This window comes from Phycodurus eques, chromosome 14 (assembly GCF_024500275.1).
Source record: "Phycodurus eques isolate BA_2022a chromosome 14, UOR_Pequ_1.1, whole genome shotgun sequence".
Classification (NCBI taxonomy): domain Eukaryota; kingdom Metazoa; phylum Chordata; class Actinopteri; order Syngnathiformes; family Syngnathidae; genus Phycodurus; species Phycodurus eques.
The window spans coordinates 13,574,403-13,590,218 of NC_084538.1; the positions used below are offsets into that span (position 1 = coordinate 13,574,403).

The following is a 15,816-nucleotide window of genomic DNA, read 5'->3' on the forward strand; positions in this document are numbered from 1 at the left end:
AACCCATCAATAAAAGCCTCAACAACATATATTGTCTACCAGCTAATAACACGACAAATCTGTCCACCACTCTGAAAAAAATTTCAAATATAGGACCATGAATTGAATGCTTTTAAAAAGGTACCTCTCGGATCCTCTTGATCTGAATGAAGTTCTCTTTTCCCCAGTCCAGTTCATCCTGATAGGACAGAGGAAAACAACGCAGTTGTTTTAAAGTCTGCATAGACAATGATATATAGTCATCACAGTATATAAACTAAGGACATCTTCTGCCAACTGTTGAAGTTATACAGAGGAGAAAGCAGGTGACTTCACAGAGAGAGAAAAATAAATAAATAAAATCAAAAAATCTACAGTACAAAATAGATGTCAGCTCATGCTCTTCTGTTTAGGGTACCTTCAAGTTTCTCAACTGTCCTTGCTTTTTGAAGGAGAGCCATGTCTAATTTTAGGGAAGGAATGAAAAAACATCAGCCTTGAGCAAAACTCTTAAAATACATAAGTTGTTTTTTAGTTTGTCAGCTTGGCATTACCTTAAAGGTGTTGACAAATGCGATGGAATCACTTTGACTGCCTTGGGCAAAGGCCAGCTTGCTCCTAGAATGCAAATATTTATAACACAGAATATTCATTTGAGGTCAAATTCAGGCCCAATCTGTGTCATAAGAACTATCAGATTACAACAAAGAAAATTAAGAGCGTGAAGTGACAGATGCAACAAGAAAATCTCCGTCTGATTTACTATTAAATGGTCATTTGCTTGGGGACATTTGGGTATCTGACATGTCAACCTTTTGGTAGAAGTAGAAACACGTGGTCTGACCATACAGTGTGTGTGTTACAAAATGGCTAGCCTACATGTATGAATAAGACAATTTGCACAAACTGTTTTTTTTTTTTGGGGGGGGGGGGGGTGTTTTTTCATCATAAAGGTCAACGTAGGGGTACCAAAGTCCACAAAGACAGCTTTTGGATGGGACTCACCTGTGACCGGCAAGCTGCTGCATTGAAGGTATGGCAAAGAAGCTCTTCAGAGAGTTGCATGCAGCTGAAGATACAAGTGGCTGTTAGTGTAGTTTGTGGAAAAAAAGCATTCCCAAAACACACTTCCTTCTGACAATTGATCTCTGTAATACTGTAATGTGGACAGGCTGACCTATGATGAGACACTCATCTAGACAACCAAAGACATGGCCTAGGACAATCATCTTGCCAAGGTAAAGGTCCACGGGTAAGTGGGCCAACACTCGGCCCAGGAACGTCAGCTCACCATCTTCATTTTGACATTTACTATCCTGTTTAGCAGACAGGGCCCCCATCTACAGAGCGAAAGAGAATAATATCCAAAGTGGTAATGACAGTACACTGTGTTCTAAATCATTCAGCATATAGTGTTTTTGTTCATTTTCACCAAATATTCATTGTACTTTACAGTGACTAATTGTTCAAGATCATATATTGGCTTCTGTATCAATGGGGATTTTAATTAACCAAACCACGATGACGACAAGAGCTTTTTTTCCCTTGCAAAACTGCAAAATGCAGTGTGCCAAATTATGGACACGAGTTTAAAACAAAAATAAATACGTTGTAAAGAACATTGGAAATTCTCTTATTCCTGCCATTACAGTAAGATCTCGTTTTTTCAAAATGACAATTCCTATATTGACCCAAAAAAAATATCTTTACCAATAAAGTTATGATAACATAGGGACCCCTCTTCAATATCACCTTAACAACTCTATCATCCATTGAATTTGAAATTCCATATCTTAAACCTGTACCCATATCCTAACCTAAACCAATATCTTAAAATGTTTATGTGACTTGTTCATTTATTCTATATACATGTGTACTGTATACTTGAGTACCTTCAAACGTATTCTCTAGCATTTTAGACAAAAGTTAAAACATCAATGACCTCTAGGGGGCATTCAAGGATTGGCCACTGACATAAGTTTAGGTCAAATCAACATTACATCAACATAACAGAAATAATGGGTGCGAACTTACTGTAATTAAATTACTTTAATAAATACTATTAATGACATGCTTACTCTAACTTTCTCACTATCCCAGCTATATGGACGGGTGTTGTCCAGAGTTTGCGTCCCCTGTGCTTTTTCTTTCTTTTTTTTTTTTTCCCCCCCACGCTGCCTTGCTTGAACACAGCATGCTCCTCCTTCAGTACACTTATCAGGTGCCCGATCAAATTTGTTGTGTTGAAGCATTTAGATGACGTGCCCCACGATATACTTCAGTTGTGCACAGACTGCAAATAGCTTACGTGTTGTTTGTCTGAGACACCGCAAAATAGTCCCACACAGACGTGTTTTTCTTCACCGACAAGATTGAAAATAACTTTATTGGCCGTCAGATAGTTACAGTACTACGCCACAAGACAAGGCTAAAAATAAACTAGCTTTTGGATTCATACGCGACGAAGACACAGAGTTAAATGTCTTGTGCGGAGCCGATCGATGACGTCATTGATCAGATCGGCGACTTATGACATGAAAGCCGATTAGCATGAAATGCTAATTATCGGCCGATACCGATAACGCCGATCAGATCAGTGTCAAGTCTATTGTTAAGTTTTTTTTTGTTTTCTTTTTTTTAAATTAGGCTAATCTGGGAAGCTAATAATCAAACTTCTGAGATTCATAACAGTGAGGAGAAACAAAAAAAATCCCAAATGAAAACTTAAACCTTAACTTAAATCCTAAAGGAATAACAATTTGGATCACAGTGTACACAAAATATTTATTCACCTCTACCCACCTCTTTCAGTTGGAGCACGGTCTTAACAATCTGGTCAAGGTTTGGTGGTGAGGGAGCTGTCGAAAGGAGAGATAGAGGGTCTCCCATATCCAACAACTTCACCTTCAGCAATATGGTGGACAGGGGGGCAACCTGAGAGGACACAAAGGCCGCATTACATCAGTGATTCTTAACTGGTGGTTCAGGACCCAAAAGTGGGTCGTGGTGCCATTTTGCTACCAAGCTAAAGAGCGAAACAGCTCGGTCTGGCTTGCTCGATCATGGCGACATAGTTTAAAACAGAGGTCACAAACTTGTGGACCGTGTTCTGCGTCCGGACCCAGAAGCAGTTCTATACGGACCTACACCATAGCCAAAATAGATTCAAGTCACGCGGGTGGCTTCTATTTTAAGCGGAGCAACATACAGGCTTTATGGTAGTGACGAACCGTACCGACCAATTAGATGCAATTTCAGCCACCCCCTTCGTCCAATCAAATCTGCATCTCAGGCGGTAATCACTGACTGCGCGCAGCCCAAACAGAGACAAGGAGAAACGTCACAGGGGAAAGAGAAAGAGTCAACAGTGTGGAAGTTGAGTTAAAGACGAAGAAAGGCACTCTCAACATGTAAAAGTGTACTTGTTTAAAAATGTTTTTAGAGCCTACTTCAGAACATTACATTTTCTTTATTATTCTCAACTGTAAAACTGGGTTGCGACTTGGTGACAGGAAAATGCGGCTCCCAGCGTCACAACAGTTGAAAACCACCATGATGGTGCATGACTGATTCAAAGTACATACCAGCATGTCAGGGATCATGTAGTCTGGGATTTCATCCCTCCAGAAGGCTTTGCTGACAAGACGGTAACAGTAGCCTTTGGAAACTCTACCTGCCCTTCCTGCCAGAGAAGAAGACGAAGAAAGATGAATGAATCACATAATTTACGGTACTTTAAATGCTTGTGCTGTACCTCTACGTTGGTTGCAGTTGTTCTTTGATGCCCATGTGAGACGCAAAGACTGATAATTGGTTTCTTTGTCACAAACCAACTGACGGGCCATGCAGAAATCAATAACTGCAGAGCAAGTAACAAAGGTATTGAACGATAAAGGAATATTAGATTAAAATTTTGTGGGTAAGAGAGATAAGAGAACATACCATATTTGACATCGGGCACAGTCACGGAACTTTCTGCAATGTTGGTGGAAAGGATGACCTGCAAGGGTCAGAACAACATTAGAATAAGTTGAACAAGCAAGCTATCTTATTTTCCTTTCGGCCTGTCTCGTGAGGGGTCACGGGGTGCATTATCCTTTTCCATCTTGAACTAACAAGAAATAAGAAGCATAAAACCATTTTACCTTCCTGTATCCAGGCACAGGAGACCGGAATACACCATATTGCTCATCCATAGTTAGAGTGGAGTGGAGGGCATAAACCTGCAACCTAAAAGGACAAGGGAAAAAAGTGTCTTAAATGGGGTTAAAGGGACAAAGATTTCTGAAAGACCATTAAACTTGGTGCATTTAATCATTTCAAAAGTGATTAACTTGTAGACCATAACAGGAAATAAGAGCAAAATAATTCATTTAATAATGTAAAAAATTACCTCTTGTGGACCAGCTTGGCCAGGGCTTCCTGCATATATCTTATCTCATGTATGCCCGGGAGGAAAACAAGGACACTGCCTCTCTCTAGGAAATTCATGTCGCCTTCTTTCTCTGCATCACTGTTAACATACAGACTCCCTTACCTTCTCTGCATCCAAGGCTACCAAAATGCAGTTTGCAATGTTGGGACAAGGAGTCTTCACCTGGTATTCTGGCTCTCCATCTTGTCAAAGCTCTCAATGAGGCAGATGGCAAAGTCGTACATCTCAACTGAGATATAGGGATCATCAAAATGTACTGAATCCAGCTGGTAAAGAGGAGCATGAAAACACACTAGGAAACATACTGGCCTAGGAAAGCATCAGCAAAAAATCATTATGTACTGTACATTAAAGGGACAGAAGTCCTGAAGGCCATCCAGGTAAAAGTCCTCAATGCTATAAGGTGCTCCCTCAACCTCAAACACATAGGCGGGATTCATCTTTCCACGAACAGGGGTGCTGAAGTACTCTGCAAATTGTCTGCAGTTGATGGTGGCTGACATGAGGATTATCTGGGACAACACAGCTAAAGTTAAGGACACCTCAGTAAACTTAATTGAATTCCTCATATATTAGTTACCTTCACATAACGAGAGTTGGAGTTAAGAAGTTTCCTTACAACCACCAAGAGAAAGTCCATTTCCTCAGTGCGCTCATGAACCTTGGGCAAGAGTTGTTTATTTGTCAAAATTACATGTGATAAACATGAGATTTTCGAAGATTTTAATAATTCCAATTTTGATTTAATTTTGATACATTGATATGGTTTATGCACCTCATCAATAAAAATATGAGAGTACTCTGTGAGGGTCTTGGCAGTAACCAGTTTTTCCAGCAGCACTCCTGTTGTCATGTAGATTAGTCGAGTGTGCTCAGTAGCCATCTTCTCCAGTCCAACCTAAAATGAAGACATGAAATCACACACACGTTGTTTATTAATAAGGTTACCTTGAACTTCCTCACAAACAGCTTTAGCTACAAGTGTGGGAAGGAATGGGGGGAAAACTCCTTGAAGATGTTGTTTATATGTGCCCTGCAATTGGCTGGCGACCAGTTCAGGGAGTACCCCGCCTCCCGCCCGAATATAGCTGGGATAGGCTCCAGCACACCCGCGACCCTAGTGAGGATAAGCGGTATGGAAAATGAATGAATTAATGAGTCTTGGTGAAGTGCACAAATTGAACATTGTCTTGAGATAGCAATGTTCAGAGGTATCATCCATCCCATACTAAAAACAAGAAAGAACTGAATCACAAGAGAATGTAGAGTGCCATTGTGGTTTAAACTGGCTTAGATCAAGTGCAGTACTCAGATGAGTGCTAAAGCTCTTATACAGTATATGGGTCTGAACTTTATGTACAGTTTAAATATTGTAAATCGGATTGCAGCAGATTATAAATAAATGTTGTGCCAACCTGATATCCAACCAGACTACCATAGGTACACTTTCTTTGATTGGCGACCCATCGAGCAATACTGGTGGCACCAATTCTGCGTGGTTGCGTGACCGCAATGTTGCAAGAGGCATTTTTGTCATTGTAGTGGTCCAGAATGTACTGCGGCAGCTGGGTGGTCTTGCCACTGCCTGTGGCTCCTCGAATAATCACGACAGAGTTGTTTTCTATCAGAGAAATCAGCTGGAAGGGGGACACACGCACGCACGCACGCACGCACGCACGCACGCGCACGCGCACACACACACACACACACACAGTTTCATTAGGCTGAATTTTCCAAGTCATATTGCAAAGCAAATTGTTTTGTTAATTCAATAAATGTCAGGCCAATATGGAAAGAACAGTCCTAAAACCATGAATTTGAAATGCTGTCGCAAATAACGTGTTTTATTCTTGGGTGATGCTTAAGTGCTGAAATGTCCCGAAGCTCAACATATACAGAAAATGGATTATACATTTTACCTCCTGTCTGTTTTTGGTAATGGGCAAGCTGGGATACTTGTAGCTTGCAAGTGGAGGAGGGGGGCTTCCTAAGGATTCAGAAATGAAAGCATGGCAGTTTATTGCTTATGATATTTATTTTTGAAACAGTATATTGAATAATGTGAATTGACAACTACATACAAATATTCAAACTCACGTGGTCGGTGATCTTTTTTCTTGTTCAAACTCTTCAGGCTGTCTTCATCAGGAACCGTTACTGGGCTGGTACGAAACATTTAAGTTCACTTTATTTATTAGGGCACACCACACACACTCTGGCAATCTGTCTTTACCTTTTTTTTAATCACTGTGTGGTTAAAAATAAATATATTGCAATATAGAAATAAGTGAAAACACACCATCAGAAAAAGAAATAACACAAAATAAACATGATAACCGTTTATTGCTCATTTAACTTTAACTTGAAGAAGAGTGTTCTTTCATAATAAGACGGGCTAATTTTGATTCAGGTGTTTTTTGTGTGATTTTGTGTTTGTCTCTTTTCTAGGCCTTACGCGATCACGATATTTGAGGCCGATCAACAATCAGCGAGTTTAAAAACCAATAACCGATCACCGATCCGATCACAAGATGGAGCAGTGTGTCTTATTTAAATGACCTGTTCATTTAGTGTATATACCTGTGTACTTAATTGCTCAAAAAAGTATATTTACAATAAATAAGGTATCTATTTATGCCAGTGAGGCATAGTGACAGACAGAAAAAAACAATGGTCTTCTATTAGATGGCAGGAAGTACATATATGAATTAATGTATCCACTATTTTTGTTTCTTGGTGTGCCGTGAGATTTTTCAATTGTAAAATATGTGCCTTGGCTCCATAAAGGTTGGAAATCACTGCTCTAGTCAGGACATGTATTCTAATCAGTCAGGTCAAACCAACATTACACATGACAGAAATAATGGGTGCTAACTTACTGTAATTAAATTACTTTATTGTAATTAGATTACTTCACCCACACCGAAACCTTACCGCATGATTCGACAGAACGCCGGTACAACTTTTAGTGCTAGCAGTAACTTGCTGGGCTACATAACGTTTTGTTGCCTGCTTGCCAGCCGTATCGTATTAAAAGTAAGTGACCATACCTCAAGCAAGCCTTAAACGAACGTCCTCTCCCGAGCACCAGTGACCACGAACACACCTTTTTCCCCATTTTGTTCTTATAATACAGTAGGCGCGATCCACTCTTGTTGTTGTCGCTATGGTAATGAGCGTATCCGGTCGCATTTGAGTTGACAAGATAAAGACCAATGATCGTAAAAAACGGGATAAAGACTTCACTGCAGTGGAGCGAACTGTTTAGCTCCTTAGTTCGCTACATTGTTAGCCCGGGGGCTACTAAACATAATAAACAGTTAACTTTCCTGTGTGTGTTAATTCGGGACTACACACAACAAGTCGAAACTAAGCGCTGACGTCTTACACGACGTGGCTGCAATGGACTTAACTTGCTAGCTTCTTAGCTCGTCGGCTATTGCGTTAACCCGCGGGCTAGTGAACATAAAAAGTTAACTTTTCCGTGTGTGTTATTTTGGAACTAACACAAACAACTCGGAGCGCAGGTGTGGCGTTTTAAACAATGTGGCTGCGGTGGAGACAGCTGTTTAGGGCCTTAACTCGTTACCTCGTTAGCTCGCAGGCTAGCGAACATAATAAAGAATGAACGTTCTCTTAAGCGTCTCTGTTGTGTGAATCAATGCACTGCACATGGAGCAAGGCTGTGGAGTATTGCCAACATTGGCAAGAGTGTTCCATGAGCCCACTAGCAGCTAATGACACAGCCGTCCAACTCTGTCAGCTCACTGTGTGATCCATGCGCCGGCTCACCACAATAATGACAATTTATTGTGTCCATTTTATTCATCGCATCAATATAGTAACTATTGTGACAGGTCCAGTGCATTGGCTCAATAAAGGCTGAGAAACACATCTAAACAACCGTTTTATTATAATCGAGTGTTTTGACATTTGGCTGCTCCACTACTTAACTTTATTTTTAGAAACAAGTCAACTGACAGTATTTGCACTATACATTTCATTTCCTTTACATTTGTTAAATATGTTTTTCCTTCTTCACAAACAGCGACATTAGCATTTGCAGGGTTGTGAAATGGAAAAAGTCAAATCTGAGTAACAATTAGCTGGTGGCGGGGGGAGGGTTCTCTCACACACACATTTTATATATAAATACACACACACACACATATATATATATATATATATACATATATACACATATATATATATATACATATGTACACACACACATATATATATATATATACACATATAAATATATACACATATAAATATATATATACATACACATATATATATATATATATATATATATATATATATATATATATGTTTAAATTCTTTTTGTGTGCAAATTTACATATATGGTTTATCTACGAGGAAATCAGACTTTTCACAGTCCTGCCTCACAAGCCTAAAGACAATCAATATACAAATAATATGACCAGCTAAAGCCCCTAAAACATTTTATTACGGTAAAACAATTCAACCTCATTCTGAGAACCACACATAACATTTATTCAACCTTGGTTTGAACACTAAGAGCTGTTTCTACTTCACCATTCAGAGTCATCTCTTATTTTAGGTACCCTTCTCTTTGGCTAGAGCTGTAGCCTTTGCACTCACTCGCCCCTAGCTAGGCGAGGCAATGGCACAAACCCTGATGGTGCAACAACATGCACACGCCACACATTCTCCCTCATTCCTTCCTCTCTAGTGCAAGTGCAAACAGTGCAGTTTGACCAAGTGGAGAGTAAGAAGAAGAGGTGACAGCACTCGCACGCTATATTGTGACTACTTCTCCTGGAACACGACAGGACACATGCATTGGCAGAGATGATGGCAACAAGAGAATAACTACAGCACAAAGAGGAAATCCTGCAGTGTAAAACCTTGGGCAACCAAAAGATGTAGTGGACTGATCTAGCTTTTATTTGTGAGAAATAGTTTGCAGCAAACGTGGTTTTGTAAGTACTGATCATTCTTCCTTTTTGTTGCATGTTTTAAGAAAAAAGTTGTTTTATACATGAAGCCTATGTTTATGTTTGAAGTCCATGTTTGAAGCTACCTTTGACTCTCCTGATTGTTGAAGTTAGGTTTGAAGTTACATTCAAGGTTATCTAAATAGCATCTGTTATTTTTACAGATCACGTTCTTCACCGTTTCAGGGCTGTCCTTGCTATGCCACTCTTCAGCTGGCCAAAATGGTCCCATTACACATCCACACAGGCTGAAGCCTCGTCTCGGAGAAATCCTGAGGACCAACCGAGCCATGACTTGATCCGAGAGCTTTTATGCTATGTGCAGGATCGTGAGTGCACAGCCAGGATGCTGGAGCTGGAGCACAAGCTTGCCCACAGCACTGTGGATAACCTATGTTTTCAGAGGTGCCCCAGGTGGCGGACCTTCATCCCCACATCAGATCTAGACCAACTGGAACTACTGTGTGCCGGCATCCCGTCTATCCACACTGCAGCGGTACTCTCCAGGTGTTTTACAGAAACCACGCCATCCTTTCAGATATGCACATTAGCAAACTTGTCAGCAGCAGATAGCTGCTTCGCCATCAAAACGCAGCCTGACAGCAGGCGAAGCACAAATGAGCCAAAGGGGGAAGGAAGGCAGGGCAGGCTGCCAACAAAGCCACTGCATGTTAATGTCACACTATCAGGTCATGTGAACATGAGGTGAAGGTGAAGAACTGCCTTTAAGGCATCATGAGAACAGAGTCACAGCATTTCCAAACACAATTAGTTCTATGAAAATGGATGACTTCCAGGTTGTTATGAATTTAAAACACTTTCTTTCCAAAAATGTAGCAGAAGTACAGTATCATAAAACCTTTATCATTCGTGTGGTGAGTTTTTAAGGTAACATTTTAATTTTCCTAAATCAATTACTGTTTTATAGTTAAGGAAGGAATTGGATAAGTGGACTAAAGTGAGCATCTGCTTTGCTTTTGTAAGTTTCTGACATTTAATTAACTGTATTGCTTATATTGTATTGAGCAGCCAAATCTTACATACTGTATAACAATGGGTAGATGTTTAGTCTAACTATTGCATTTGAACTTAAAAAAAAGATAAGTGAAATGTTAACATTTCAGTTCAATTTAAATTGTGGAAAACTTTATTTCTTTAAGTTTTTATTGAACTTTATAAGACATTCTGCTAAGCCTGGGAGCTCCCTGCATTTTGTTAGAATTTTAAAAGATGTATCGTCTAAGATTTTTTTTAAAAATAACGTTGCAAATCTGTTTGTATTATTCAAAATTTTGATGCCAATATTTTTCCTTTAACTGCAAATGAATATCAGCTCCAAACATCGGTATTGGCACTGGAAAAAAAAAAATAGTGGGTCCGTCTCTAGTGTATGGCTGTGTTTACACTGACGGAAAACATAAAACAACCCTCATACTCAGATTTTGATTACGTATGTCAAGCTTGCATTGATTGACAGGGTATAGCCGATACATGCGTTTAAGTTGCACTTGCATTGGCATCTATCCATTTTGGTGTTTATCCATATTTGAAAGAGCCCCTATTCAGATCTCAAGATATCTGCTTCCATGCATGTTTTTTTTCTATTCACGCTGCTATGATGCATTTTCCAATTGTGCCACTTGTGCGCAAAAGCATTATATCACTTGAACCATGCAGTGTAAATCGAGCCTTAATGGGTGGAGATCTATGCCAAGGCTTAAACATTTGTCACCTAAAAAAATCAATGGCAACAATCTAGGCTCTTGACTAGGGCTCCACAATTAATCGAATTTTAATTGTGATCGTGATTTTGCTGCCACGATTAAATTAACCTGATCATCTGTGATTACAATTTAATTTTTTTTTGACATTTAAAATGCGAGCTCTGCGGCATATGAAGCACTTTCTCAATTTAGTCAGGCAGCCACCAGGGGGCAAACACTTCGTTGAGCTACCTAAACAAGCGACCGGGGCCCAGCAGCGCTCTCTGCAGCAGTAGCCTCTCAGTCACTCTAGGTGGAATTACGAGAGGGAATCATGCCTAGAAAAGCAAGTACAGCAAATATTTGAGCTAGCGCCTCGGAACGGGGTCTACATCAGTTTTAAAGGCAAGAGACTAAACAAGACATATGTTAAAAGTGCAGCAGAGTTGTCTGCCCTGCAAGGTAACGAAACCTATCTTTTCAGCCATCTGAAAAAAAACGTCAGCAAAACAGCAAAACACTGGAACGTGAACCACTCGCACGGTTATTTCTTCAAATTGGCATTAAATACACTGTATGAACAATGACTACGGTCAGGCCAGCCTGCTGTCGAAAAGTTTAAGTCAAGCTATCCGCCACAACGACTGTTCATACGAAGCATTACAGTAACACGCTGGCAACGCGCTCCGTTGCCAACTTCAAAATAAAAGCCTAAAGCCTGTATGAATGAGTGAGGCCAAGGCCATTCTTTTGAAGTTCTCTCTCGAAGCACATTGGGCGAGAGGTGGCGTGTTACCGTAACGCATACTGTTGAAAATCGGTGTAGCTGCTGCCTCGACTGGTGGCTGCCCTCACTAAAGTGAAAAACGCTGGGCGTAAATACGGAGTTCTTTGCAGTTTGCGACTGTGCGTGACTATCCTATGATCAAGCAGAACAATGGAGTCATACCAGTCCTTGACAATTCACTATACTGACAGGGATTTTTAAATGAAAAGTCAGTGCTTGCAGCCGAATGTTATTGCCTTTTATGCATAAACTGTATTTGGTTCCATTAAGTTGAAATTCGTGATTGCACTTGGTAACAGCATATTTAATCAGTTCGCCCTTGGTAAAGTTGAATTTCTTGGGTAATTTTTTTTAAATTATCCAAAATTTGTTCTTATTTAAAGATTAATTTTGTACTGAAATCTCTTTGCATATTGTTTGTTAATAAGTATTGCAAAAAAAAAATAATAAATTCCCTGACATGAGGAATAATCGTGATTAATAATCGTGATTACAATATTGATCAAAATAATCGTGATTATAATTTTGGCCATAATCGTGCAGGCCTACTCTTAACTAACAATTAGATCAAGATTCAGTACTCAAATGAGAAGTTGTACAAAACAAAAACTCATGGTGAAAACATTGCCAAATGTAATTAGGCCAAATTTAATGTTTCTATGTGTAACAGGTGGAAGGACATATTTAACAGGAAATTAATCATCCTAATCTTTAAATCTGTCTGCTAAAAGTATGAGTGACTGATGACACTGAACCAAATCCACAGATTTCGTGAGGTGCTTGCAGACAGCAAAGTGATGCCATGGGAGCTGGATTCCGTCTTCAAGCTGGTGCTGAGAGACATCAACCAAAGGAAATATGGCGAAGAGCACAACTTCTCAAAGAAGATGAAGCAGCTTCCAACAACGGCGTTTTGGACAAGCGGCAACAAATTGGAGCAGCACGTTGTCAAAGCATGCAGTAGTGATGAAAAGCTAAGGGAGGAGATCCCAACTGTGTCTGGATATGTGGACAGTGCCATGCGGTGCACCAGTTTGCTCACAGCAAAAAGGGAGTGGGAAATTCCATCATACTATCCAGTTCCCATGAGGCAAACAGAGGCATGTAATATACCAAGAGGACACTCTCCTGAATGAATCTGATCTCTTGATTAATTTGTCAAGTATGTCTTCTGGGTAGAAAATACAGGATATTTTACACTGACTACATGGTTTGACGTTAAAACTGGGGTTGGGAATCTCTGGCATGAGGCCGATTCGATACATACCGTAATTTCTCATGTATAATGCGCACCCCAGTCCACATGTTTCATATTAGTTGAGATAAAAAAAAATGTGATGTTTTAACAGGCCATTTTCAGATTTTTCAATGGTGGCCATCCCATTCCTGACCACACCGAGAGCAATATAATCGTCATATTTACAGCAAACTTCCCAGAAAGCAAGAATAATAATAGTCCATGTCGATATAGCTTTTAATTGTGACGAAATCCTAGGAACGTGTGATTTTGGACGCCTAAATTGAGGAATATTTTCATCTTTGTCACAACCACAGAAAATTTCATCTGAATTGAACATTTAAAAAACAAGGCGGTTAAGAGACTTCCAAAATGTGTCATTGGCCAGTCTAACAAGGATTACTTTTTGCGAAACATTGAGAAACCTGATTTTGGTGGACCTCTCCTAAATCAGAGTTCGGGAAATCTGGCACAGCGAAATGGAAAGAAAATGGCAGCCGGTGATCTGGGTTGTGTAACATACCTAGTGCTTGCACCTTCGGTACATCTTTTCAAGATCAATCATCTGTGAGACCTTTATTTTTAAGGGTAATGTTGTAAGACGAGTTTGAAATCTTATTCAAGTGTCAAATTTCAGGGTATATTTAGGGTTTAGACCATCAACAGACAATTCTAAACATTTTTAGAGGGCACTGCGAATGGCGCGGAAAGAAATACTTTGCGCAGCTGCATAAGAAGTAAATGCCACATGGTGCAAGAAGGCACGCTCACTTAGTGTTTGTCATTTTACTGTTTCGTACTTATGGCCAACAAGTCTTTTTCATACAAACATTTAGTCTGATGACTTCTTATTAATGTTCTCTCTGTGCCTGCGTGGGTTTTGTCTGGGTGTTTCGGCTTCCTCCCGCATTCAAGGCACAAAACATCCATGGCAGGTTAATTGAAGACTCTTCATTGTTAGGTGGGACTGGTTGTTTTTTTTATATGTGCTCTGCGACTCCAGCACACCCACGACCCTAATGAGGATACGTGGGTAAGCGATGGATGAAATAATACTGAAATAAACTAAACCATTGAAATAATTATTGAAATAAATACTGAAATACTTCGTGACATTTAATTACGTATTTAATTTTTGCACTCTCGATCCTCGAAAGAAACCATTGTCCAAATTTGATAAGTCATTTTTCCACGACTCTATGCTATACGTCAGTCCCCTTACTTACTTACAAATTATTGACCAATCTTAAGTGCTGAAAATGGCTTGCTCTCTTTGAAGATGGAATTTTAATGGCTCATCAAACAGTGAGTGGTGAAAACAGGCAACAATTTCAGATATTGCTGTAACAAACACGAAGCTATAGTATAATAGCTGCATTGTTTGCCAATAACGGCATTCAATTTAAAACAGGTTCCTCGTCTTTTTCGTCTATTACATGCAGTAAATATTGGCAAATTGTACACTTTGCGTCTGCGACATTAAAAATTGGCGCAAAATCATGTTAGGCCTACTGGCGCACGTGCGGGTAAACGAGCTAGCTGTGGTAAAGTTCAACTTTTTGCTACTTAAGATGATCCTACCTCGTCTCTTTCGACGACGGCTCGGACAATTTCTTTTCGACCACGTCTTCTGTGAGCTTAATGTTGGCAAATGTGGCCCCGGAGGTGAACCAGTTGGAAATTTGCTCGGCTGTGAATACTTTCTTCATTGTGCAGCTTATTAATGTCTGTAGTTGTCGTACGCTACTATGCTGCCAGACAAGGTCTGCCGCTAAGAGGTGAACTGGACAAATGCCATATTAACACTTTTGTTGCTGGATTTGCTTTGGCAACCTCTCTAAAGAAAAGCACCTCGCAACATATTTAGTTACTTTAAAAAATAATAATTATTATTATTAACTTTTAAAAATTGTCCCCTTTAAGTAACACCAAATTATTATTTTTCTGTCACACAGTCATAAATCTCACACGTCCGGCCTTGCCTTGCTGTAAAAGTGTGTGCGTGTATTTATATATACATATATCCCCCGAAGTCACTAAAATAAAAAATATTTAGTTCTGAGCTCAACTGTCTGTTTGGGAAGTCACGAGTCACAAACAGTAATTTTAATCATTGCAAAAGGGCGATGCCTTCAGTAATGATATGACATAATACTAAAACTACTCATGAATAAACTCCAAATAAAATCAAGCTAGTCTTTTCAAAACAGTATGTTTCTCTCCAGTGGCTCGTTTGCTACATTTACTTATGTTTAAATAGTTAAACTAGTTAAGTCAAATTAATGTAGATACAAATATATGAAAGATCAATAATAAAACAAACCTAATGTTATTTTTTTGTTTTACAATGCTTACAAATAAAAATTGATGGTAAATAAACTCATCTAAATTGAAACATTTTTAGTCATCTTTTTGTAAACTATCCATCCATCCATTTTCTGAGCCGCTTATCCTTACTAGGGTCGCGGGCGTGCTGAAGCCTATCCCAGCTGTCATCGGGCAGGAGGCGGGGTACACCCTGAACTGGTTGCCAGCCAATCGCAGGGCACATACAAACAGACAACCATTCGCACTCAGTAATGCCTACGGGCAATTTAGAGTCGCCAATGAATGCATGTTTTTGGGATGTGGGAGGAAACCCGAGTGCCCGGAGAAAACCCACGCAGGCATGGGGAGAACATGCAAACTCC

The 15,816-nt window shown here is 39.7% G+C and overlaps 2 protein-coding genes across 3 annotated transcripts in view; one reads left to right on the forward strand and one right to left on the reverse strand.

The window, feature by feature from the left end:
- Window positions 1-14,867, reverse strand: part of tdrd9 (tudor domain containing 9) — a 33,045-nt gene extending 18,178 nt beyond the window's left edge. Inside the window, exons 1-19 of the mRNA XM_061696613.1 lie at window positions 14,708-14,867; window positions 6,512-6,576; window positions 6,334-6,437; window positions 5,830-6,051; window positions 5,190-5,312; window positions 4,995-5,075; window positions 4,762-4,926; window positions 4,577-4,680; window positions 4,373-4,492; window positions 4,125-4,209; window positions 3,922-3,979; window positions 3,734-3,838; window positions 3,564-3,661; window positions 2,782-2,913; window positions 1,157-1,319; window positions 985-1,048; window positions 534-597; window positions 398-442; window positions 125-178 (exon numbers count right to left, since the gene is read on the reverse strand). Of these exons, the coding sequence (XP_061552597.1) occupies window positions 125-178; window positions 398-442; window positions 534-597; window positions 985-1,048; window positions 1,157-1,319; window positions 2,782-2,913; window positions 3,564-3,661; window positions 3,734-3,838; window positions 3,922-3,979; window positions 4,125-4,209; window positions 4,373-4,492; window positions 4,577-4,680; window positions 4,762-4,926; window positions 4,995-5,075; window positions 5,190-5,312; window positions 5,830-6,051; window positions 6,334-6,437; window positions 6,512-6,576; window positions 14,708-14,835 (1,980 nt within the window). The 5' untranslated portion in view covers window positions 14,836-14,867. The remainder of the gene's footprint in view (window positions 1-124; window positions 179-397; window positions 443-533; window positions 598-984; window positions 1,049-1,156; window positions 1,320-2,781; window positions 2,914-3,563; window positions 3,662-3,733; window positions 3,839-3,921; window positions 3,980-4,124; window positions 4,210-4,372; window positions 4,493-4,576; window positions 4,681-4,761; window positions 4,927-4,994; window positions 5,076-5,189; window positions 5,313-5,829; window positions 6,052-6,333; window positions 6,438-6,511; window positions 6,577-14,707) is intronic.
- On the forward strand, window positions 9,137-13,455 carry rd3l (RD3 like). 2 transcript variants are annotated; one of them, XM_061696614.1, is made up of 3 exons: window positions 9,137-9,384; window positions 9,564-9,906; window positions 12,656-13,455. In XM_061696614.1, the coding sequence occupies exons 2-3, from the start codon at window positions 9,599-9,601 to the stop codon at window positions 13,023-13,025; spliced, it is 678 nt and encodes a 225-aa protein (XP_061552598.1). In that variant the 5' UTR covers window positions 9,137-9,384; window positions 9,564-9,598; the 3' UTR covers window positions 13,026-13,455. The 2 variants fall into 2 exon arrangements, with proteins under 2 accessions (XP_061552598.1, XP_061552599.1); XM_061696615.1 differs by having other exon boundaries at window positions 9,586-9,906.
- Window positions 14,868-15,816: the final 949 nt, after the last annotated feature.

Bases quoted from the DNA above. Each gene is read 5' to 3' on its own strand.
- rd3l (XM_061696614.1), top strand. From the start codon at position 9,599: ATGCCACTCTTCAGCTGGCCAAAATGGTCCCATTACACATCCACACAG. The intron at 9,907-12,655 runs GTGTTTTACAGA...CCAAATCCACAG, and splicing joins ACTGCAGCGGTACTCTCCAG to ATTTCGTGAGGTGCTTGCAG.